Genomic DNA, 24350 nt, shown 5'->3' on the forward strand with positions numbered 1-24350 from the left:
TGAACTTCCATAATGTCTCTGGCTCTCTGCATCTTTGGTTAGTAGCAACAGAAACAAGATGCTACTGAACTTGCATAAGAAGGCTATGTCAAAATGCAACCAGAACATACTCAAACATTTACCGCGTAGACAATCAACCAATCAATTGCATATTAATACATAGCTAGTTGAACCTGTCATTTGGATTCCTTATATCCATTTCGCGGTATTAGACACATGCAATTCGATACAATACAATACTAAATGATTCATTCTTAAGGCGAATTAAGGATGGAAAACCTTTTTATGGGTCCCAAAACCTTCATAGGAAAAGGTAGAACAGAAAGCTATCCCAACTTCAATGAAGAGCAGATATATATCAAGAAACCAACAAAGTAGACAATCAGCAAGAGTCGAATTAGATAGAAATCCATGTACTAGCCATGAAGGACAAAGACCTAGCTAAATTAGGACTAAGCAGCATCAAAGTAAAATGTAGATAAAACTATTGAGCTATAGCTCCCCGTTTTCCTCATCCATTAAAAACCTCTTCAATCATCATCCCCATCTTCCTAATCAACCTCGAACAGTGACTTGTAAGATTTCTCTTCATCAGAATCTTCAGCAGCTACTCGCTTCTTATAAGCATCCTTCTTCTTATGGTAATCAGCCAGCCATTTCCTTGTCTCTGCCATGTAAGGAGCTTTTTCAGCATCTGACAACTGTTTCCACTTCTCTCCACCAGCTATATGGATTGGGACCTTAGATTTATTTTTTGGATTCTCCTCCTTGAACTGCTTCCTAAAGTCCTCCATGAAAATGAAGAAAGCACCTGCAGCCTTCTTGGGTTTGTTTGGATTCCTGTCAGACCTCCATCCTCGCTTAACATAAAAAGCGCTTGCTGGGCTCTTAGCCTTGTCAGGATCCTTGGCAGCCTTTTTCGCTTTTTTAGTCTCGACAACTTTCTTCTTCACGCCGTGCATGTTATCAGCTTTGGCATCGGATTTACCTCCTATCATCATGAATCCTCCAGTGTTGAGAAAATGAACAAGAGGGAGAAAAACAAAGAGATATTCCTATTTCATTGTGGGGTGGTGAAGTGAGTGTGGCCTGAAAAGGAAGGGATAAGAATCCCTTCGGGAAGAAAATGTCATACTTATAGTCACGATATATACGAGTCTGTAACTACACTTGTACAGAACTAGCAGACTTGATACAACTACAAGAGCAATTAGGAGTTAACCCAATTTGTCGGTATAATTATTTAGTATGCATCATTTCTGTTTCATTGTGTCTCATCGATCTTGTGCATCCATAGCTATACTGAAAACAATTAAATATACCAAATGTATAAAGGGCTCGATGTTACCTGGATGTAAATAGCATAGATTTCCCCAATTTTTGGAGCCACGGGGTGGGTGAACGTTTTCTTCCTCAGAATCTGATAATACTATTAGCTCCATAAAGACTCTCTTCGCTTCTTTAGTCTCTGGAGTTTTCTTCGTCNAAGAGTCCTATATTGGACCAAATTATATATCAATAACCGTTTAAAGTGAAAAAAATTAAAATTAAACCTATACCATTAACTTTTTTTCATCACCATTCACGTTTCTTCCCCTACTTTCACGTTTCTTCCCCACCTTTCACGTTTCAAGTTTATCTTTCTTCAAGATGCTAAATTGTTGTTCATCAAGAAATTTTTTTTATTGTTAAACGAAATCTCTTTATTAATTCAAGCAGATTTCTCGGTTGGCAAGGTAATTTTCATTATCAATTTCGATTAGTTATTTTGATTTCTTTTGATTTGTTTTCAATATCACTGTTTATGGTTTATATTTCGCATTGTACATATTACGGATTTTCCATCAATTTTTTCGATTTTTGTGCAACATATTCATCTAATATTTATGTATTTCAATTAGTTATTTAGATTTCCTTTGATTTATTTTCAATATCACCGTTTATGATTTATATTTCGCATTGTACATATTACGAATTTTCCGTTAATTTTTTCGATTGTTATGCAAGTTTGTTTACATATTCATGTAAAATTTATGTATTTTAGATTTTTAGTCGATTAAACAATTTTTTTTTGATTTTTTTTTAATTTCATTTAATATTTCAGATTTATTAGAATCTACAAATTCATTCATATGTTTATTTTGTTTGATTTTTAATACATTTATATTTGCTTTTATGGTTATAGATTTGGGGAAAGCATCTGTCTGTCTACAATGTCTGAATCAACAATTTATTTGTGTATTCATTCTATCTATATATCAACAAGTTTTACATTTTTTGTTTTTGCATTGTATTTCAATCTCAATTAGTATACCAACATGTTTGTATTTCCTTCTTAATTTATATTCATCGTAACTGTATGCTAACAATTTTGTATTTTATTAGGTATTCATTCTGTATTTCAATCTCAATTTATATGTGAACAAGTTTGTATTTCTCTTTTGTTTTGTATTCAACCTAATTGTATACCAACAAGTTTTGTATTTTATGTGCCTATTTTACCTTTCAAAGTCACTTTGTATTTCAAATGAAGAGAGTATTTAATTTCTTTTGTATTCACAACTTTACATTCAATCTCACTTTGTATTTATAACTTTGTATTTTTATCTCACTTTTGTATTCATATATTGCTGTATTCAGCATATAGTTCATGATCCATTAGTTTGTATTTTACCTTTCAAAGTCACTTTGTATATCAAATGAAGAGAATATTTCTTTTGTATTCACAACTTTATATTCAATCTCACTTTGTATTTATAACTTTGTATTTTCATCTCACTTTTATATTCATATATATTGTTGTATTCAACATATAGTTCATGATTGATTAATTACATTAACTTAATGGGATACAATTATTGTATGCATTCAAACAGAAAAAACAGCTACTAAACTAAAAAAAAAAACAATTTCATTTGTTATACATCATAATTTGAATACAAAACATCCGAAAAAAGCTATAAATCCCAATGCATACAAAGATTTCACATATTCAATCAGGAAAAAAAAACAACACTCTTGTGCTCGACATATACAAATATCTCATCCAAACAAATAAAAACATCGAAAAAAAATACATGATTGTTTTTTGATTGTTCACTGGATGCGACAAATTTATAGTTGTCAATTTTGAAAAATTCTATTTCAAAAATATGTCATATTCAACTTGAAGAAGCTTTGAAAGTTATCAGATGAATGATTCGGAAGACAAACTAAATTATTTTAATTTTATGTTCTTAAGAAGAAAGCAAAAAAACGCTCGACGGAAAGATGGCTATTTATGCTCTTTTCAAAACGTAAATGATTTGTATTTAAAATCTTTTTTACCTTTTTTGAATTTTTTTGTTCCATGATTTCTCTGTTCTGTTCTTAATTATTTGTATTCTTTCAAATTAATCAAAATAAAATAAATACATAACTAATCCCTTAACAAACTAAAATAATGACATTTTTAATAAATAATGAAACTGTTGCTAAGGAGTCCCATTAAAAGCTAAAATATTGTTGTTTTGAAAATTTTCCCATAAAGAATGGGCTGATAATGGGTGTGAGGGAGTGGGCTGCTGAAATTTGAAAGGAGAAATGGAACTGGGTTGGTGGAAAATTGTAATTAAACAATGACCAAATTCGGTTAAAATTTGAACAAAATGAATTAACATAAATTAATTAATGAGCCTCTTAATTTTAACGAAATAAAATAATAAACTTAATTATAAACTAATTAACTTAAAAATATAAACTATTATATAGCTAAACTAATTAACTAAATATTTAATTAAAACAAAAAAAATTGAGACGATTTTCGAATATTCATAAACTATGCTAATTATATACAAAATTATATAAAACATATATATTATCTAAATATTATAAAAAGTGACAAAACTAGTTAAAATAACTTGCAAACTATATTTTTTATTTTTTTGAAATTTTATAAAACTAATCGTTTGAAATTAAAGAAGCTCGAAATGATTAATTTATATTGTGGAGGTCCAAAATTGGGTGTCAACAAGTGAAAAAGAATCCAGTCCAAACATTTTTCGTTGTTTCATTTGCACCTGAACTTCCATAATGTCTCTGGCTCTCTGCATCTTTGGTTAGTAGCAACAGAAACAAGATGCTACTGAACTTGCATAAGAAGGCAATGTCAAAATGCAACCAGGACATACTCAAACATTTACCGCGTAGACAATCAACCAATCAATTGCATATTAATACATAGCTAGTTGAACCGGTCATTTGGATTCCTTATATCCATTTCGCGGTATTAGACACATGCAATTCGATACAATACAATACTAAATGATTCATTCTTAAGGCGAATTAAGGATGGAAAACCTTTTTATGGGTCCCAAAACCTTCATAGGAAAAGGTAGAACAGAAAGCTATCCCAACTTCAATGAAGAGCAGATATATATCAAGAAACCAACAAAGTAGACAATCAGCAAGAGTCGAATTAGATAGAAATCCATGTACTAGCCATGAAGGACAAAGACCTAGCTAAATTAGGACTAAGCAGCATCAAAGTAAAATGTAGATAAAACTATTGAGCTATAGCTCCCCGTTTTCCTCATCCATTAAAAACCTCTTCAATCATCATCCCCATCTTCCTAATCAACCTCGAACAGTGACTTGTAAGATTTCTCTTCATCAGAATCTTCAGCAGCTACTCGCTTCTTATAAGCATCCTTCTTCTTATGGTAATCAGCCAGCCATTTCCTTGTCTCTGCCATGTAAGGAGCTTTTTCAGCATCTGACAACTGTTTCCACTTCTCTCCACCAGCTATATGGATTGGGACCTTAGATTTATTTTTTGGATTCTCCTCCTTGAACTGCTTCCTAAAGTCCTCCATGAAAATGAAGAAAGCACCTGCAGGCTTCTTGGGTTTGTTTGGATTCCTGTCAGACCTCCATCCTCGCTTAACATAAAAAGCGCTTGCTGGGCTCTTAGCCTTGTCAGGATCCTTGGCAGCCTTTTTCGCTTTTTTAGTCTCGACAACTTTCTTCTTCACGCCGTGCATGTTATCAGCTTTGGCATCGGATTTACCTCCTATCATCATGAATCCTCCAGTGTTGAGAAAATGAACAAGAGGGAGAAAAACAAAGAGATATTCCTATTTCATTGTGGGGTGGTGAAGTGAGTGTGGCCTGAAAAGGAAGGGATAAGAATGCCTTCGGGAAGAAAATGTCATACTTATAGTCACGATATATACGAGTCTGTAACTACACTTGTACAGAACTAGCAGACTTGATACAACTACAAGAGCAATTAGGAGTTAACCCAATTTGTCGGTATAATTATTTAGTATGCATCATTTCTGTTTCATTGTGTCTCATCGATCTTGTGCATCCATAGCTATACTGAAAACAATTAAATATACCAAATGTATAAAGGGCTCGATGTTACCTGGATGTAAATAGCATAGATTTCCCCAATTTTTGGAGCCACGGGGTGGGTGAACGTTTTCTTCCTCAGAATCTGATAATACTATTAGCTCCATAAAGACTCTCTTCGCTTCTTTAGTCTCTGGAGTTTTCTTCGTCAGGCCAAGCATGTTATCATCTTTGGCATGGGATTTACCTCCTTTCATGATGAACCAGAGTGAGACAAACAAACAGAGACACTGTGGCTAGATGAGGTCAGTCCAGGCTGAAATCGAAGGGTTTAAGAAGACTATGCAGGGGAGGGACTCAAAGGGAATCTCATGCTTAATAGTAAGGAGTCACGATGATATACAAGTTTTTAACTAGGCTAAAAGAGTGATTTAAGTTTCCGAAATAGCAAACTTGATACAAGAAACAACAGTAGTTAGGACTTAACCCCAAGTAGTCATGAGTATGATCTATAGGCATCAATTGTTTTCATTGTCTGCGATAGTTTCTAGTTCATGCTCAGATTAACTGAAAACAATTTAAACATACCAAATGTATAAAGAGGTGAACCTTACCTGGATGTGAATAACATGGATTTCCCCCATCTTTGGAGCCACGGGATGGATCCACCCTCTCTTCTTCAGAATCTGATAGAATTACCGGCTCCATTTTTACTTCATTCACTTTGTTAGTCTCGGGAGCTTTGGCATCAGATTTACCTACTTTCATGATGAAGACAAACAAAGGGCTTCAGGGAGAGAATCAAAGGCAATCTCATACATACGTAACTAGGTTCGGAGATGGAAAAATTCAACAAAAATTAGAACTTAACCCTAATCAGTCTCTGCATCGTTTGTTCACATAGTAAACAGAAAACAGTAAAATATACCAAATGTATAAACTAGAAAGAGGTCAAGGTTACCTAAATTTGAATAGCATGGATTTCCCCCATCTTTAGAGCCACCTGGTGGATCAACCCTTTTTCCTGATAACTGCACTGCCTCCATTTTAACTTTCTTCAATTTTCTTGAAGCTTCATTGTTCTCTTCAACATTTTCTATCTCATCCTCAGAACTGCTATGCTCCTCAAACTGTCGAATGTTGGCAAGAGGTTTCTTTGAGTAGCGAAGGACTTGGAAGGTGGACTTGTCTAGGAGAAAGAAGATCAGCATGTCTCCTACATTCAACTTGTGATGCAACACAAACCGTGGCCAATCTCCTTCACATACGAAATAATCAGATGCCACCTTCACTATCTTGGCTTCCCAATATAGCCCTTCATCCGTTTTCAGTAAGGCTGTCTTGGCCAACATCTTCTTGTGTTCTTTGACAAAAGCAGCCGGCATTCGCTAACAAGTTTAGAAAAACTCAGTTATAAAGAAAACAGAGCAAGAATATAGTATAGATGGGAACTCTTAAAAAGAAAAAAACTTACTATTTTATCGATGAAGCCTTGTTCAAGAAGATTGGAGAAAGATGGATGCTTGTTGTTGGGATCCACAGCCATTTTGCAAAATTGTAATGAAACTAAGAAACAGGGGAGAAGAGAAGAGGAGAAAAAAAATGCTTAATATGTTGGCTTAGTTTGTTACTGCACCATTTCACGTTGCACACTCACACACAGTGTGTGAGGCCACCTATCAGTTTGTTACTACTGCCGAGCTGTCTGTCCTCTGTTACTTTCTTTCACAATTTTGTTTTCTTTTTTCTGACAAGTGCCATTTCTCACTTTTTCTTATATAGAATTTCTCTCTTATAATATATGAAAAAATTATGGTCAAACGAAAGATTTATTTAAATTTCGATATCCGAAAAATATCACGTAAATTAGGACGGATAGAATAGTATTTTTGTAGGAAAATTTTCATAAATGATTATTGTTTGGGTCTAAGTAACTACTCATAGCTAGGGCTGTTTAAAACGGAACCAAATTGATAGGCGGGACTCACTCCTCACACAACCATTGTGTATGTAATGTGAAATGCTGCATTAACAACAGCAACAACTTCACCAGCACCAGTTTTCCTCTCGTTTTTTCTCTTCTTCTTACTGTCATTTCAATTTTGCAAAATGGCAGTTGATCCCAACAACAAGCATCCATCTTTCTCCAATCTACTTGAACAAGGCTTTATCAATAAAATAGTAAGTTCTTTTTCTTAAAAGTCTATCTATATTCTTTGTTTTATTTTCTTTCTAAAATGTGAGTTTTCCTAATCTTGATGATCCACACTTGTTAGCGACTGCCGGCTGCTTTTGTCAAAGAACATAAGAAGATGTTGGCCAAGACGGCCTTACTTAGAACGGATGAAGGGATGTCTTGGGAAGCTAAGATAGTGAGGGAGGCATCTGATTATTTCATATGTGAAGGAGACTGGCCATGGTTTGTGGTGTATAACAAGTTGGAGCTAGGGGACATGTTGATCTTCTATCTTGTTGAGAAATCAACCTTCCATGTCCTGCCTTACTCCAAGAAACCTCATATCAACATTCGACAATTTGAAGAACTCAGCAGTTCAGAGAATGAGGTAGAAAATGTTGAAGAGAAAGACGATGAGGACGAGAACATTGAAGCTTCAAGAAAATCTAAGAAAGTTAAAACAGAGCCAAAAGAATCGTCAGGTAAGTGTAGCACCCATCTCTTTATGCACTTTGGTTGCGTATTTTGTGTACAAGCTATGAATGAAATTAAATCAGTTAACAAATACTTTCTTGAAAGCTCATGGTACACGGTCCACCGAGTCGGATGATGATTCTACAGAGATCCTAGATGGTACTCCAACAAGCAACAGAGGGAACACAAAATTTTCAGACATGGTTGTGCATTCTGTTGAAAACCTAGGCCATTGTCCATTAGGACAGTCCAGCAAAATGAAAAGACAAGAAGGGGATACAGAGGATGATGTTTCACTTGACATTCATATCAAAAGAATGGAGATTGAGAAGTTGCTAGAGGGTATTGCTGAGGACCAATTAAGTAAGTATTTTGATCTTCTCTCATTTGCTATATATGAACACAAACTTCATATCAGTCATCTAACTCGTTACATGTATGTTTTCTGTGTGAAGCAATCGAAGATGAAGGCTTCAAGATGCAGAATCAACAATCCAGTGTAATTTATGATGTGCGCAGGACAGTAACGGATAAAGAGAAGGCTATAGCATATCAAAGAGCAAAAGCTAATTTCAACTCTAAAAATCCATTCTTTATATCTTTTATGCATCATTCGTACATCTCCAGATCGAGCAATCATCTGGTAAGCTCAAGAAATTAACAGTCACTTTATATAGTTTACAGTACTGTAATCTTTATTAGAACACATCGCATTGAGTTCATTTCTTTTGGCAGTGCATAAAGTTGAGATTTGCTAGGACATATATCCCGGAAAACTGCAGCAACATAATGCTTCGTGTTGCAGGCAGGGGTTCTTGGCCTGTCACATACTATAAGGGACCAACACAAGCTAAAATTGGCATTGGCTGGGGAGCATTTGTGCTTGACAATCAGTTGAAATTAGGTGATGTTTGTGTTTTTGAAGTGATTAAAGGCACTCAGATCTTCATGGATGTCACCATATTTCGCGCAGCAGGGAGCATGCCAATGCAGGAAACTGATAGGCCAGATTGTAGTCAGTTTTCGTTAGGATAGATTTAGTTTGTAATGAAGTTAGTGTTACGAAGCGAATCTTGAAGGAAGGTTTCTAAAATTTGCTCAATGTGAACGAGCTATAATATACTATAGCTCAGCCTTGCCTTTCTGACAAATTTTCATTTATATTTTTATAATGCATATATATATATTTTGTTGGTTTTGAATCCTACATTCACCTTAAACCTGAATGGAAACTAATTTATCCCAATTTTCAAAAGGATTCCAAGGGACTAAAGGGCTTAGCCAACACCATATATGATATACCTTAATATTAACTCGTTTCACTTAAATTATGTAACCTATGTTGCTTACACTCTTCAAAAATGCTGATGGGCGAGTGTTGGATCCTTCCTAAGTAGTGCATTTTTAGAGGATTCGACACGGGGCAACAACATTTTTGGAGTGTCCGAGCAACATAGAATGTAACAGATCCATTTAAAAGAAGGTTCCATGGGATTCTAGCAAGAAAGAAATGGGACTAGCCGTTACAATTTAGATATGACTAAATAAAGGCCTAAAAATATGAAATTACGTAAACTAATCAACAAAATACAGTCATACTTGAACAGCTTATACAGCATCAAAAGACAATCAAGCTATAAGCAGAAATGATCAAAAGCAGATACAACTAGGAAACCTTGTAGAATGGTAAACTCTAAGATGCTCGAATTGTCAAATTGCTACTCAACGAGTACTAATGTGGAGATATAATTGCAGTTGCTCCATATCAAGATTGAAGCAAATAAACCACTAATTTGGACCTAAAACTTCAGCAAGTAATAGAATGTATGCAGAATGCACGGACAAAAAAGATCTAGAAAGAGAGTATCACATCATGTAGGTCTCAAACAAGAACTGATCACATAACTGAAGCGGCAAAAATGATTTACTCAGAGAAAGATAGCAGTTGGATTTCCTGGTGAGGGAGGATTCTGCTTCACAACTGCAGCATGAGGCCCTGCTCTCTCTAGAGCATCATCTGTCATAGATAAGATCTCCAATGTCTCAAGACCAAGTTGTCTCTTGATCAACTCCGAGTTCTTCTCAAGGACTTCAATCTCACCAAAAGGAAGCTTCAAGTCCAATGCTTGAACCCCAACAGCCACTACTTCGTCTTTCTTGAACCTCAAGAATGGCATACAAAGCTTTTGTATTTGTTTGAAATTGCCTTGTTGCCCGATCTCACTCTTCTGCAATTCGGAGAGGATTTCTTTGTCAGGTGCAAAGGAGCCAGTTGAAGTGTCGAATTTCCTCTGCAGGATTCCCAAACATTCCTTTTTCCATCCACTATACTGCTCATCCACATATATCAGGCCCACAGAAGGTTTGTTTTGGCTACTCAAATTGGCATTTCCTTTCTTTGAACCAGAAACTTGCTTCTGAAGCAGCTTCCTCATCGAGACAATCGTGTCTTGCAAATATTTGTTGGCCTTCTTAAGGCTAAGATCCGGTAAATCAGCCTCTGGCCACCCAGCTTTGATGCCATAACCATCCTTCTTCAAAAGCTTTCTCCAGGCATATTCAGCATAGTGTGGACAGATAGGAGCAATAAGTCGTGTTTGAACATCCATAAATCGCCATAGCAAATCCCGGTTCATGCCTCCTGAACCACAGGAAAGCCTATACTCATCTCTTGCAGCCTGAAGATCATAAAAACCAGTTTTCAGAGCATCCCGGAACATGTACTCACTATAGTTCTTCTCTGTAGTCCTTACTGCAATATTTATTTCATTAGCAAATACGCGGTCAGCATATGTGGATGGAGGCCCAGTTCTTAAAGATGTCTCTGCATCAAGGACTTCCTGCATCCATGCTATTTCTTTTGTAAGACGTAAGATAGCAGCATTAGCTGTTTCAAAGACAAAGTTAGCATCGTCCATCCCATCACCTGCATCAGCAAGAGAAAAGCGTGTGGCATCAGCTGAAAACTCTTCAATTGCCTGCCGGAGTGTTCGGAAATTCCCAGTGGACTTGGACATCTTCTCAGAGTTAAGCATTATATGCCCATTGCATCTGAAACCACGTGGCCAGTGGTGCTTAGGGAAGAGGGCAGTGTGGTTATAGATGCAGAAGGTAAGATGATTCTGAATAAGATCCTTGCCAGAAACCCTGAGATCGAATGGATACCAGTAGAGAAATTCCTGCTTCATCTCCTTTAGAAGAGAAGAAGGTATAGAAGAATTTTCAGGAAAAGGCCCATCACAGAACAAGAATTCCCAGACATCATCTGTCAAGTGCTCTGGTTTCACTGAAGAATGATCATTACCATACATGTCGCCTTTCTGCAAGAAGTGTGCCACTGTGTAATATGCCATATAAATAGTGGAATCGGATAAGGATTCGACTAAGAATTCCTCATCCCAAGGAATACGAGTTCCAAGCCCAAAACTGCGAGAACAAGCCCACTGATTAAGCCAGCTGAGAGTGTGCTCAAAGCCATGTCGTGTCTCATCAGAGTAGAGATTCATACTGGCCAAACATTCCTCGGCAACCTTCCTCCATTCTGATTCTCCATAAGTGATATACCATTGATCAGTCAAAGCCACAACACACTCATCCCCGGATCGCGACATAACTTTTTTCTCAGGTTCACTATATACTACAGCTTGATTTGTCTCCAAAAGGTTGCTCCTGATCAGACCTTTAGCTTCTTGGACTTTCATACCAGCAAACTCTCCAACAATCATGATTCCCTCATAAAACCCGCCCTTGTAAATTGTTTTCTTTGCCTCATCAAGCTTATCTCTCTCATTTTGACTCTTGATTTTTTTTTCAATGCAAATCCTCTCAGCTGACCTGTCTCCAAAATCTGGATGGTTGATAATTGGGACTATCTCAAACGGCACAACCCACTCATCCTTCACACCAAATTTGGCCCTGAAAGCTGGCTTTGACTTCAAATCATGGAGGGCCATATAATCATCAGGGGAATCACTGGGAACACTAGTTACAATTCCAGTACCCTTATCAGTAAGAACAGATAACATGGGTAGAGTGTATATTATCTCATTAAATGCCAAGGGAGACCTCAAGGGCAAACCTATAAGATCTTGACCAGACAATTCAACTAAACAAGTAGGCTTCTCAGGGATATGAGACAACCTTTGGTAGGCTAGATTAAGAGCTGCCCTATAAGTCATGACAAAAACCTCAGTATCATTAATCTCAAATGCCCCATATTTACCTTCAGGCAAAACCCAAGCATTTGTTTGCCCATACATGGTCTCTGGTCTCAGTGTAGCTGCTGCGAGAAATACCTTTTTCCCCTCCAGAGCACTCATCTTTGGTGGAAAAGGTGAGACAACTTCCATCTTAATAAGAGTATACTCCTGAGGAATAACTCCTTCACCGGAAGCACGGTCATGGTCAGCACATGGCTGACCATCTAGGGGTGAATATACGGTGTACCTGAGATCTTTAACAATCTTTCCCGAGGCTTTCAGCTTCCGCATTTGCCACCGCACAAACGAATCAAAGTATGGATTTATATCAGTTGTAATAAAAACCCTACGCCAATCACAACCCAACCCAAACTCCTTCAGATCCTCTACGGCCAGTGGTGGAAAGTATGTTAGCCAGTAATATGGGTCTGTAAACTTGGCAATCTCCTCATCCGACAGACCATAACTCCTCATTATCTCCCACTGGTACTTATCACCACCCGTCTTCGCAACTGCCTTTGATTTTTTTCCTTTAAATTTTCCACCCGGTGCAGGCTGATTTCCTTCAGTCTCAACCTTCACTTCTGTTTCAACATTCTCCTCTTCCCTAGCCGGAAAAACAGGTGGGTTCCCAAACATTGATATCTCCCTCGAAAGCTTATCTGAAGATGCCTTTATGGGCATCCCAGTGCAGTGAAAGGCAAAAGGCAAAAGAACAGTAGCACCTTTCAATCTGTGATATGCTGCTGCAAATTCTAGTTTTGACACTGAAAAAGCATGACCCAAATGTAGATATCCATTCATATAAGGAAAAGGGAAATTCCCAAAGAACTTTTCGCCCACTTTAGGAGGTGATTCTTTAGGTTCAGCTTTGAAAACATCACCTTCTGTCCACCAGTTATGAACCTGTTTCTCTATCTCCAACAATTGGTTCCTTCGGGCAAAACTTCTGCCACTTTCTTCTGCCATCACTTCTCTATCAGCAACCCCACAGAATCTACACAAAACAGGTAAAAAAACAACATCTTCATAACTATATCTTCATAGATCCATCAAGAACCATGTTTAAGTAACTTATCAATAACCCCCAACCAAAGACTGAAACTTTATGATTGTTTTCAACATCTGAATGATGGGTATTTGCAAAAACGAAAGAAAACAACAGATCGAACTGATTCAAGATAATTAGCATAGTTACTAACACATATAATTCAAAATTTGAGAAACACATATAGAAAAAGTGACAAATTAAGAAAAGGGGTTACCTTGATTTGCTTAAATTGGATGTCAATACAGCATATGAAGAAAGTTGCTTAGGCTGAAGTGAATATCTTCTCAGTACTATTTGAGACGCCACAATGAAGAATGAAAATCACAGTTGAAGGGTAACGCTTACTAGGTTTTAGCTTTCTTTTGTCTTTACTATTCAGCTTACCATTGAACTATAATGGTCCCTGCAAAAGTAGAATTAGGCAATTTCACCCCACTAGATTTTGTTATCTCATTTGTAGTATATCTCAATAATTTTGCTACTAGTAACTTAAGTCATTATATTAATTTTTGGAAAGGGGCATTTGAATGGTCTTTAACTCCTGAATATTCAAACAATAAAAAGAAAAACGAAAGAAAATAGATTAAGATATTTATGAATTCCATTCAATTTTCTTTACTTGATCAAACAATTTCAAATTGAGTTATTTCAACTACAATAAATGATCTTTCAAATTGGTCAAGATTCTCTAGTTTATGACCGCTTCTCTATGGTACCTTGTCGGTTCATTTGTCAGAACCAAAATAGCTTATGATATGTTTGGAAACCCGCAATCAATCGAATTCTTTATAAAGAGCCGACAAGGAATTCCATTATTAATTATTTAATTAGTTGTTCGATCCTTTGAAATAACTCACTGAATTTAGTAAATCGTTTTAGGAGACTCTAATGACTATAGATCGAACCTATCCAATCGTTAAAGTGATTCTTCCTCTATACTATTTTTCTTTTTTGAGTGTTAAAACAATAGATTTTTCATTTCCCAATGAATTGGATCCGTCCCGACTTGATCAACAATGAAATTCTTGGCTAGAGATTGGTCATGTGACATGAACGTCCAGCCCAACTCAGTCGGTTGATTGGGCCACCTCGATCATCTCCTCCACTCGAAGTAGTAGAAATATTGTTCCTTTTTAAAAAATGAATCAATTAACTGCTCTTAAGAAAAGCCCAACATGAAGAGCATTTTTTGTTCAAATTTTGATTTACTTATTAGTAAAATTAGCTAAATTTTAAATAGTTACTGCTAAATACTAGCTAGGTTTTAAACAGTAACCTTAAATTAGGCTATTTGTGCAAATCTACCGTGCTGTGCGTACGTAAGCCCATCTTCATTTCCAAATACCCACTACGGCAGAGCCCAAGTCAATTAGCCCACAAATGATGACTCAAAACCTTCTACAGTACATGATATTGAAAAAAGGGATACATGTACATAAACCAATTAACACATATCTAAGTATTGATCAGTTTGTGCAAGGGATTCACACAAATGATGGAAAGGAGAAAAATATATGATGCTTAGAAAAAATCTTTCTTCCTTTCTCCTCTCCACGCAAATAACAACCCCTATATATAGTGCGGTCCAAGATAAAGGTGCATTGACACTATAATCTAGAATCTAGATAGATAAAGTTCTATAGAGAGGTATGGTGTCATGAGTGTATGAAAAATCATTCCTACCTTGTGATTCAATGATAAAATTAAGATTTTCACTAAGGATTCAAAATATGAAGAGATGAACAAACAAAAAAGTCAAAGGGGTTCAATAATTTAACTATTTATAAACAATGAAAATTTTCTGTCTAATCGAGCCCCCTCAGTCGTACCTGGCTCCGCCCTTGTTTGTGAACATGGGTGGATCTAGGGAGTGGGAAGGGTGTTCCAGATCCCCTCGATAAAAAAATACATTGTATGTATAAGATTAAAAAAATTTATGTAGATACAGTGGTTTATGAGGGGTCAAATTTAATCTTGAGGTTCTAAGTTAAAATCCTAAACACTATTCTATATTTTTATTTTTCGACCTCCCTAAGTGTGAAGCAGAATAGAAGAGCATGGATTATCGATGGAACAACAACTAACAATAAAGAGTAAAAAAAGAAGAAGTTACGCTAGAATTAGCTAATTACGGCTATGGTATATTTTCATTGATAATATTACCAAGAAGAACATTACAATATATAGTACCTTAAGCCTAGATATGACTCACTATCCTTCTCCTTAAGAGATAAAGAAGCTACAATATTATTTCTGCAGAAAAGGTAAAAGGACTAGATAGGGACCCTTCTAACAATTATGGGGTCCAAAGTATAAATAACATAACTTAAGGGTAAAAGTAAAAAGGACCAAACAGTCTAACCAATTAAAGTTCCCTTTAATTGACATAACGGCTAGGTATCACCTGGCAAGCCTAAGGTACACCTCTCAACAGCTTCTATCTCCTAGCTTGGACTCTTCTCTACTTCAATCTGCATCATTTCTCCTTCCTTAGAAACCTTCTTGTCCTCAAGGAAGGATGAAAGGAACCTTGTCTTGATCATATGAAAATCTTCCCAAGTGGCTTGCTCGTTAGACATGTTCTTCCACTGTATCAAGAGCTGAGCCACAACCTTATTTCCCTTTTTTATCACCCTCCTTTATAATATGTTCATTGGCTCCTCACAGTAGGGACTAGCAGGATCAATAATTGGTGGGTGAGTGAACTGAGCTGGAACCTCATGACATAGCTTCAGCTGAGATGCATGGAATGTGGGATGGATAGACACTTGGAGGGGTAAGATGAGCTTGTAAGCTACTGGCACCACCATTTGAATCACTTGATAAGAGCCATAAAACTTGGCTGACAGCTTGGTGAATGACTAGTTAGACACAGTAGTTTGCCTATATGGTTGTATTTTGAGATAAACTCAATCTTCAATCTGTAACTACCTGTCACTTCTTCATTTATTGGCCAAAGATTGCATTCTTTGTTGAGCTCTATACAAGTGAAATTTGAGTAGTTGGATCTTGAGTTCCCTAGTGATCATACTTTTATCTACTTCTTCATCAATAGAATCACCAGCCATGTAGTACAAATGTATTGGTGGGGGCTGCCCATACAATGCTTCATATGGAGTGGTCTGGATAGCAGAGTGAAATGTTGTATTGTACCACCATTCTACCATAGGCAAATAAAGGGACCAATCTTTTTGGCTGTCACAACAATAACACCTAAGGTAGGTCTCAAGAGTCCTATTTAACACTTCAGTTTGACCATCATTTTGAGGATGGTAAGCAGTTGAAGTGCTCAGAGTGGCTCCATATGCTAAGAATAACTCTTGCCAAAACCTACTAATGAATATGGGATCCCTATCACTCACTATGTTCTCAGACATGCCATGAAGTTTGAAGACCTGATCCAGGAAGGCTTGAGCCACAGTAGCAGTTGTATAAGGGTGGTTTAAAGCTATGAAATTACTGTTTTTAGTCAACCTATCAACTACTACCATGATGGTAGTTTTTCCTTTTGACTTTGGAAGGCCATCAATGAAGTCCATGCTAATGTTAGACCAAGCTGATGTAGGAATAGCTAGTGGCTGCATGAGACCTGGTGATGTTGCAGCATTATACTTGCGCCTTTGGCATACAAAACAACTTCTGACATACTAGCTAATATCATCTCTCAAATTCTTCCAGTAGAATAGCTGAGATATTCTTCTATATGTGTTTTCCATTCCTGAGTGACCACTACTGGTTCTATTATGCCAAATCTGCATTATGTCTTGCCTGAGTGGCTCATCCTGTCCTACCACTATCTTACTATACCTTCTGAGTTGCTGGTTGTAATAATAAATCCTTTTTGGCCCTCTCTTTGATCTATTACTTTTGGATTACTTCCTTCAACTTGTCATCTCCTTCTCAACTGGTCTTCATCCTATGGAAAATGTTGGTATCCACAAGGATACAAACAACATGAATAAATGTATTGCTTGTACCCTGGAGAGAGAATCAACAACCTTATTCTCTTTTCCCTTCTTGTATTCAATCTGGAAATCAAATTGCATTAGCTTGGCTATCCATTTCATCTAAGTACCTGTGTAACTTCTGATCCAGTAAGAACTTTAGGGCCTTCTGATTTGTTCTTACTACAAATTGTCTCCCTAAAAGATATTAGGACTATTTGGTTACTGCTAGGACCAAATCTAGTAACTCCTTGTCATACACAGACAAACTTTAATGCCTAGGTGCTAGTCCCTTGCTTAGATAAGCTAGAGGGTGCCCTTCTTGCATCAAGACTACCCCAATTCCAGTGTCACAAACATCAGTCTCCACTACAAACTGTAGTATGCTGCTAGGCAAGCCGAGTACATGTGCACTTATCAAAGCTCTCTTTAGCTGATTGAAAGTCAGTGTTGCCTTGTCATTCCAGACAAACCCTTCCTTCTTAAGAAGATCAGTCAGGGGCTTGCTTATCTAACCATATCTTCTTATAAACCTTCTGTAGTATCCAGCCAACCCCAAGAATCCCCTCAGCTCCTTCATAGATTTAGGAGTTGACCATTCTTGAACAACAACAATCTTCTTAGGATCAGTGGCCACACTTTCAGTAGAAATGAAGTGTCCTAGGTATTCCACCTTAGAAGCTCCAAAAGAACATATATTTTTCCTAACTAAGACCTAGTGTTTATCAATAGGTTGAAGACAACTCTCAAGTGTTGTAGATGTTCCTCCATGTTTTGACTATAGACAAGGAAGTCATCAAAGAAAACTAAGATAAATTTCCTGAGATGGTCCTTGAATACATGGTTCATGAGTTCCTGGAAGCTAGAGGGAGCATTTGTGAGACCAAAGGGAATCACTAGGTATTCAAAGTGACCTGAGTGTGTCCTGAAGGTAGACTTCTGCACATTTTCTTGGGCCATTCTTATCTGGTGGTAGCCTGACCTTAAGTCCAACTTAGTATAAATCCTTGAACCCCCCAACTCATCTAACAATTCCTCAAATGATAGGAATAGAAAACTTATCCTTGATGGTGATCTTGTTCAAGGCTCTATAATCCACACATAATCTCTAAGAGCCATCCTTCTTCCCTACTAGCACCACATGTGAGTCATAAGGACTACAACTTGGTTGTAATATGCCTTGGTCAAACATTTCTTGGACTAGTTATTCAATGATGTCCTTTTGCCTTGAGCAATACCTGTAAGGTTTATTATTCACTGGATTACTATCCTTTTGCAAGGGAATTTTGTGATCAAAAGTGGATCTGGAAGGAGGAAGTTGTTTTGGATTACCAAATAACAAGTGGAACTCCTCAGTCAATGTTATAATTCCAGGGTGTATTTCTCTTGTTGTTTCTACTGTTGAATCTTCTATGGGCAAGACTCTAATCATGAACAATTGTCCACCATTTTGAGTCATTTTATCCAACCCATTGGCATTAACCATCCTGGTATTCTCCTTATTTCCCTGCAACTGCACTTTTTGACCTTGGTACATAAAAGTCAAGGTGAGTTTTTGGAAGTTAAGATATAGGTCTCCCAAAGGTAACAACCATTGCATCCCTAAGATCATATCACAGGATCTCAAAGAAAGCAATAAGAAGTTATCCACAAAGATGGTCCCTTGTATCATCCAGGAAAGATCATTGCACATCTCAGTGGTATGCATGTTGCCCCCATCTGCAACATTGATGTACTGAGGTCTGACCATTAGCATCTCAAGTTCTAACTGTTTGGATACTTCCTCATCAATGAATTTATGAGTGCTACCTAAATCTATGAGAATATTAATGGGTCTTTTTTCATTGTACCCAACCACCCCAAGCGTGTGAAATCCAGGAATTCCATTCACAGCATAAATTGAGATCTCACACTTTTCCACACCTTCAACTTCCACTTCAGGCACCTCTTGGACATCTAGTTCAGGTTTCTCTTCTGGTTCTTCTTCATTATATATCTCAAGCAAGTATAGTTGCTTAACAACATTACATTTGTGACCAGAGACAAAACTATCATCACAAAAGAAGCAAAGACCCTCTTATCTTTTCTCACTCATTTCAGTTAGAGTGAGTCTTCTGGTGTTGCTTCTATTGAGGCTCACACTGTATTCCTTTTTGGGAGCTGATACTCCTTCTTATTGTGACTCCCCTGTTACTAGCCCCAAGAAATGCCCCTTTATTTTGGATAGATCCCCCACTCTACATAGAAGATTTAGTCAACCTGAGTTGGGCATTCACCTGAGCTTTAGTGTTTCTTGCCAATTGGTATGCCTGAGGTAATGAATAAGGTCTATGGTTCTTTATAGTGAACCCCATATCTGGTTTCAGCCCAGTAATAAAGGCACTGATTGCATATTCTGGAAGCAAGACCAACCTTGTCATGATCCGGTCAAATTCTTTTTGATAATCTTCTACAAGGCCAGTTTGTATATGTTTAACTAATTTTAACTCAGACTTGGGATTTGCATACTCAGCCCCAAACCTATCCATCAGTGCATATACATATTCTTCCCAAGAAAGAGGAATCTGGTTTCTACTTCTAATGTAAGACAAATGCCACTCAATAGTTATGTCATCAAAATGAATGGAAGCCACTTTAACCCTTTGACTGTATCTATCTCATCCAAGGAAAAAAATTGTTCCACCTTGCACAACTAAGCTCTCAAGTGGTGCCATTAAAATGAGAGAACTCCAGTTTTGTCGTTCTTCTCATAGTTAGACCACCATTGTGATGATTGGTCTGTATAGATGGCCTTGTAACACCATCTTCTCCTTGTGTTCCCACTGCTGCTTGGCCAGTTGGAAGGGGATGAGAGGTCTGACCAATATTAACAGAATTTTGGGGCATGAAGTTTACCCCTAAAGATATCCTGCTGGGGAATAAAGAGGCATAGTTGGTCTCCCTGCAGGGGAGGTACCCATGCCATTGGATTCCCAGAGTGAGTGTAAATCTCCCCACTGCTATCTTGACCCTCAACACTCTTTCCTTTATCAAACCTTCTCACTTTATCTAAGGATTCTTTAAGCTCACCAAAGGCCTTCTCACGTTGGTTTTCCCATTGAATTTGTCTAACAATAATGTTAACAATCTCTACTGTCATCTTCTCAAACATAGATTTGATTTCATTCATCTTAGAAGCCATAACTAGATATCACAGAGCTCAAGAAAGTGCTCTGATACCAAATGATGCAGAATAGAAGAGCAAGGATTATCAATGGAACAATAACTAACAATGAAGAGTAAAACAAAAGAAGTTAAGCTAGAATTAGCTAATTACAGCTAAGGACATTTTCATTGATAATATTACCAAGAAGAACATTACAATATATAGTACCTTAACCCTAGATGACTAACTATCCTTCTCCTTAAGAGATCAGAAAGCTACAGTACTATCTTTGCAGAAAAGGTAAAAGGACTAGATAGGGCCCTTCTAACAATTTTGGGGTCCAAAGTATAAATAACATAACTTAAGGGCAAAAGTAAAAAGGACCAAACAGTCTAACCAACAAAATTTCTCTTTAGCTGACATAACAGCTAGGTATCACCTGGCAAGCCTAAGGTACACCTCTCAGCAACTTCTATCTCCTAGCTTGGACTCTCATCTACCTCAATCTGCATCAAAGTGTTAATACTAAATCTGTCACTACTTGACGACCATATTGTGACTTCCAAATTAAATATTCAATTACAGTCACATCTAGGGGTGCGCATCGGTCGGTTCGATTCGGTTTTAGGTGTTATTGGTTCGGTTTATCGGTTTTCGATTTGTAAATACTTCAAATCGATAACCAAACCAATAACATATTTCTTATCGGTTTTTGGTTAATCGGTTTATGGTACTTAACGGTTCGGTTTTCGGTTTAACCAATAAGAAAATACCATATGATTTTTTCAACATTTGGCATGAAAGTAATAATCATAAAAGTAACAATCATTTTTCTTGCAAGTTTAGACACTAGACACATTCAAAGGAAAAAGTGTGAAAGTAACAATCGTTTAACAATTAACAATAAGACTAGTAAATTTAGTATAGTCTTATTGGGTTATCGGTTTAACCATTAACAAAAATTATAAAACCGGAAACCAAACCAATAACCCAATAAAAAATTTTACAAAATCGTTTAAAAACTGTTAGCCTAATAACCCAATATCAATAAACCAATAATGTATTTTTCGGTTCGGTTTATTGATTAAATCGGTTTTTGCACACCCCTAGTCACATCTCATTATTAACAATCATTTGTTATAACAACATTTTCCTTTAACAACATTCTACATATATTAACAATGATATTCATTATAATGGTATTGTTATATTCTCAAATTTGATGAATTAACAAACTATGATGCAAAGGGACACGGCAAAGGAACTTGATCCTCAAAGTTTTCATCTTATAGGATAGGTCAATTGTGTGCAGCGGTAGAAACTGCAGTAATTGGTGGGCGCTGGAATAAAGGTGCAGAAAGGACAACAGTCCTTGACTAGTAGCATGTCGACTAGATTTTTGTCTCTCTTATTATAATATGAACATGTTAACAACATTAAACCTAGTTTCTACAAATCAATATATACAAAAGTAAAAGTCATTCTCACGGAAGAACTCTTCTTATATATAACAAGGACATGATCGAGTAGTGTAGCTCCTCAAATTGTTATTAGAGTTTAGTATTTTGTACTTTCATGTTGTAGATATACTCCTATGATATAAATAAGTGTAGATCATTTCAATTCTTATGGTTGTGAGTTGTGTTTATGGCTAGAGTTAGCTGAGTGGTGTATGTTGAAGTCTATATTAGCTAGAGGTGCATGGTTGATATAGTGGGCAATAGAGTTATTGTTTTGTGTCTTGTAATAGAGGAGTTACAAAGTGTGTAGGATTAAGAGTTTAATTATCCTTACTCGAGTCTGTATTTACAAGTTACTTTAAGATATTTGAGCTTTGAGAAATTATGTGTGTCAGTTGGTCATGGTTTTTCCTCTATTGGGCAAGGAGGTTTCCATGTAATCGTTTGTGTTCTTTACCTTATTGCATTTACTTAAAAACTTTTGTTACTAGTTTTGTCAACGGGACCTGGTCTCTTGACTCGTGGTAGACTCATACAAGCTAACATGTATATGTTTTGTAAATTTACTCCTCTATAACAATCATACTAAAAAATTATACTGCTATTTTGTATGAAATATATTATGTAAAAATTAAGATTTAAAATATTTATGATAATCGTCATTGATGTAATGCACATAGTAAATTTTAAGTACAAAATATTTAAAAGAAAAAAAATGTATTTAAATGATGTCATCATTTATGGTCATAACTTCACAAGGAAAGCCAACGTGTGTTTGACTTTTTTACATTCATACTTCTTTTGTCTTTTTATTCCTTCTTTTTAGTATAGAAAATTATTAAAATAATCGTTTGCATTCTTTTGTTTATAAATAGCTAAATGTGATTTAAATATCTAATGATAGTATACATATATATAACATTACCTCACTAAAACAACCCTTCATGTTTAGACAAACATAGGGATGGCAATGGGTGGGGCGGATGCAGGGCGGAGCAGATTTAAGGTTGTGCGGGACGGGTTGAAGTGGGTTTTTAAAAATTTAATCCGCGGCGGGGTGGGTTGCGGGTATATGCGAGTTTAAATTTAATTTATATTTGTTTACATGTTATAAGAGTGATAGAACATTATTGATTAAGATAATTTCTTTAAAACTACTAAAATATTCAAGATAGTAAATGAAAATGGTTCAATAAAAAATAATTTAATTTCTTACATGTTTTCCAACTGACCTCTAAAAAATAAAATTTTAAGTCATTAATACAACTTAATGAAAAAATGAATTTATTTTTAGTATCAAACATAACTAGAAAAAAGAAAATATTAAAAAAATTATGCTGGGTAGGTTCATGCGGAGTGGGTCTATGTGGGCGGGGTGGAGCGGATTGAAAATGAAAAAAAGAGTTATGCGGAGTGAGGCGGGGCGGATTAAAAATTTTATGGGTTAAACTCAATCCACCCCGCCCCCACCCCGCACCACACCATTGCCATCCCTAGACAAACGACATTGTCCTATTGGAATTCAAGATCTTAGTCAAGTTATTCTAAGGCGTGTTGATACTCCATATATATAAGACATGAAACTTTTTTTTATTATTTTAGACATGAAGCACATACTACAAATCGGACTTGGCTCCCCTCCAGTAAGGGATCTGTCCAGTTCCTCCATTACCTCTTTAATATTTTAACACGTGTCATACAAATAATCTAATGGGTCAGATTTATTTGATTGACTAAAAGATTTTACCATAACATTTTTTTCCTCAGATTACCTTAAAAAAAAAAAAACTTTTCTCCCAATTTCCAAATCTTTCCAGAATAATCATCCGTGCAGTATATATTTTTAAATTTTTTTCTACCATTTCATTCAATTTCTCTGCATTACTTACTGCTATTCTTTCATTCTTCATGTGTTTGAAGAATGTCTTTTGATATTTTCTTCTCCATCATATTTAATTTTTCCTCTTTCAGCATTTCAACATATTCCTTCTCTTTGACTAAGTTAATATTGAAAATTTTGATATACAGATGTTGAATAATCCAGCAAAATAAATGAAAATGAGTTACGAAGGAGGGGTTTCAAAGAAGCCAGATTTGAAAATACCCAGAATTTATTGCCCAAATCGTTTCGTAAGAGTGATAGAGAAAGAACTTTCTTAAAAAAATATATGAAAACTGAAACTAAGTTTTTTGAGAGGAAAAGGTAGAAACAACGATTGGGCAGTCTTGAGAAGTTTCAATTAAACTTTGTGAGAGAGTAAATACATCAATTGGAAAACTATGAATGATTAAGGTGCGTTTGGTATGAGGTTTTCCAATTTTCTCATGTTTGATTGGGTAAAATGTTTTACAAATCAACTCATTTTCCTCAAATTTAAGGAAAATGACTTCCCTTCAAAAATCAAGGAAAACATTTTCCAAAACTTTTCTCCAACTTCAAATTACAATTTTTTCTGTTTAAAAAATAAATTTAAAGCTTATTTAAAAAAATATATTTTTCAACTTCAATTTTTTTATTTTTTTATCCACCCCTCACCCCGACCCCCCCATCCCGCCAGCCCCCTACC

The 24350-nt window shown here is 36.2% G+C and overlaps 4 protein-coding genes across 4 annotated transcripts; all 4 read right to left on the reverse strand.

Moving 5' to 3' along the window:
- Nucleotides 1–551: 551 nt before the first annotated feature.
- LOC125852429 (HMG1/2-like protein) lies at nt 552–998 on the reverse strand. Its single transcript, XM_049532162.1, has 2 exons — nt 878–998; nt 552–811 (listed from the first exon to the last, which is right to left on the reverse strand). Exons 1-2 carry the CDS (start codon nt 996–998, stop codon nt 552–554), a joined length of 381 nt encoding a protein of 126 aa, XP_049388119.1.
- A 3612-nt stretch (nt 999–4610) lies between these two features.
- On the reverse strand, nt 4611–5098 carry LOC125852428 (HMG1/2-like protein). The gene has a single exon (XM_049532161.1). The coding sequence runs from the start codon at nt 5058–5060 to the stop codon at nt 4611–4613; it is 450 nt and encodes a 149-aa protein (XP_049388118.1). The 5' UTR covers nt 5061–5098.
- A 235-nt stretch (nt 5099–5333) lies between these two features.
- Nucleotides 5334–6931, reverse strand: LOC125852421 (uncharacterized). The gene is made up of 4 exons (XM_049532155.1): nt 6809–6931; nt 6263–6722; nt 5949–6092; nt 5334–5584 (listed from the first exon to the last, which is right to left on the reverse strand). The coding sequence occupies exons 1-4, from the start codon at nt 6878–6880 to the stop codon at nt 5334–5336; spliced, it is 927 nt and encodes a 308-aa protein (XP_049388112.1). The 5' UTR covers nt 6881–6931.
- Nucleotides 6932–9545: 2614 nt separating this feature from the next.
- Nucleotides 9546–13664, reverse strand: LOC125852430 (leucine--tRNA ligase, cytoplasmic-like). The gene is made up of 2 exons (XM_049532163.1): nt 13449–13664; nt 9546–13180 (listed from the first exon to the last, which is right to left on the reverse strand). Exon 2 carries the CDS (start codon nt 13150–13152, stop codon nt 9913–9915), a length of 3240 nt encoding a protein of 1079 aa, XP_049388120.1. The 5' UTR covers nt 13153–13180; nt 13449–13664; the 3' UTR covers nt 9546–9912.
- Between the last annotated feature and the right edge of the window lie 10686 nt (nt 13665–24350).

The sequence above is a fragment of the Solanum stenotomum genome, unplaced genomic scaffold (assembly GCF_019186545.1).
Source record: "Solanum stenotomum isolate F172 unplaced genomic scaffold, ASM1918654v1 scaffold35297, whole genome shotgun sequence".
NCBI classification, from domain to species: Eukaryota; Viridiplantae; Streptophyta; class Magnoliopsida; order Solanales; family Solanaceae; genus Solanum; species Solanum stenotomum.

What these genes read in the sequence shown, in the direction of transcription:
- LOC125852428 (XM_049532161.1), bottom strand. Translation starts at nt 5,060, where the DNA reads ATGATGATAGGAGGTAAATCCGATGCCAAAGCTGATAACATGCACGGC.
- LOC125852430 (XM_049532163.1), bottom strand. Translation starts at nt 13,152, where the DNA reads ATGGCAGAAGAAAGTGGCAGAAGTTTTGCCCGAAGGAACCAATTGTTG.
- LOC125852421 (XM_049532155.1), bottom strand. Translation starts at nt 6,880, where the DNA reads ATGGCTGTGGATCCCAACAACAAGCATCCATCTTTCTCCAATCTTCTT. An exon ending in CTTTCTAGTTTATACATTTG is followed by an intron (nt 6,093 to 6,262) that starts GTATATTTTACT and finishes TCATGAAAGTAG; the next exon opens with GTAAATCTGATGCCAAAGCT. An exon ending in TCCATGTTATTCACATCCAG is followed by an intron (nt 5,585 to 5,948) that starts GTAAGGTTCACC and finishes TCATCATGAAAG; the next exon opens with GAGGTAAATCCCATGCCAAA.
- LOC125852429 (XM_049532162.1), bottom strand. Translation starts at nt 998, where the DNA reads ATGATAGGAGGTAAATCCGATGCCAAAGCTGATAACATGCACGGCGTG. An exon ending in CAAGGCTAAGAGCCCAGCAA is followed by an intron (nt 812 to 877) that starts GCGCTTTTTATG and finishes AGAAGGCTGCAG; the next exon opens with GTGCTTTCTTCATTTTCATG.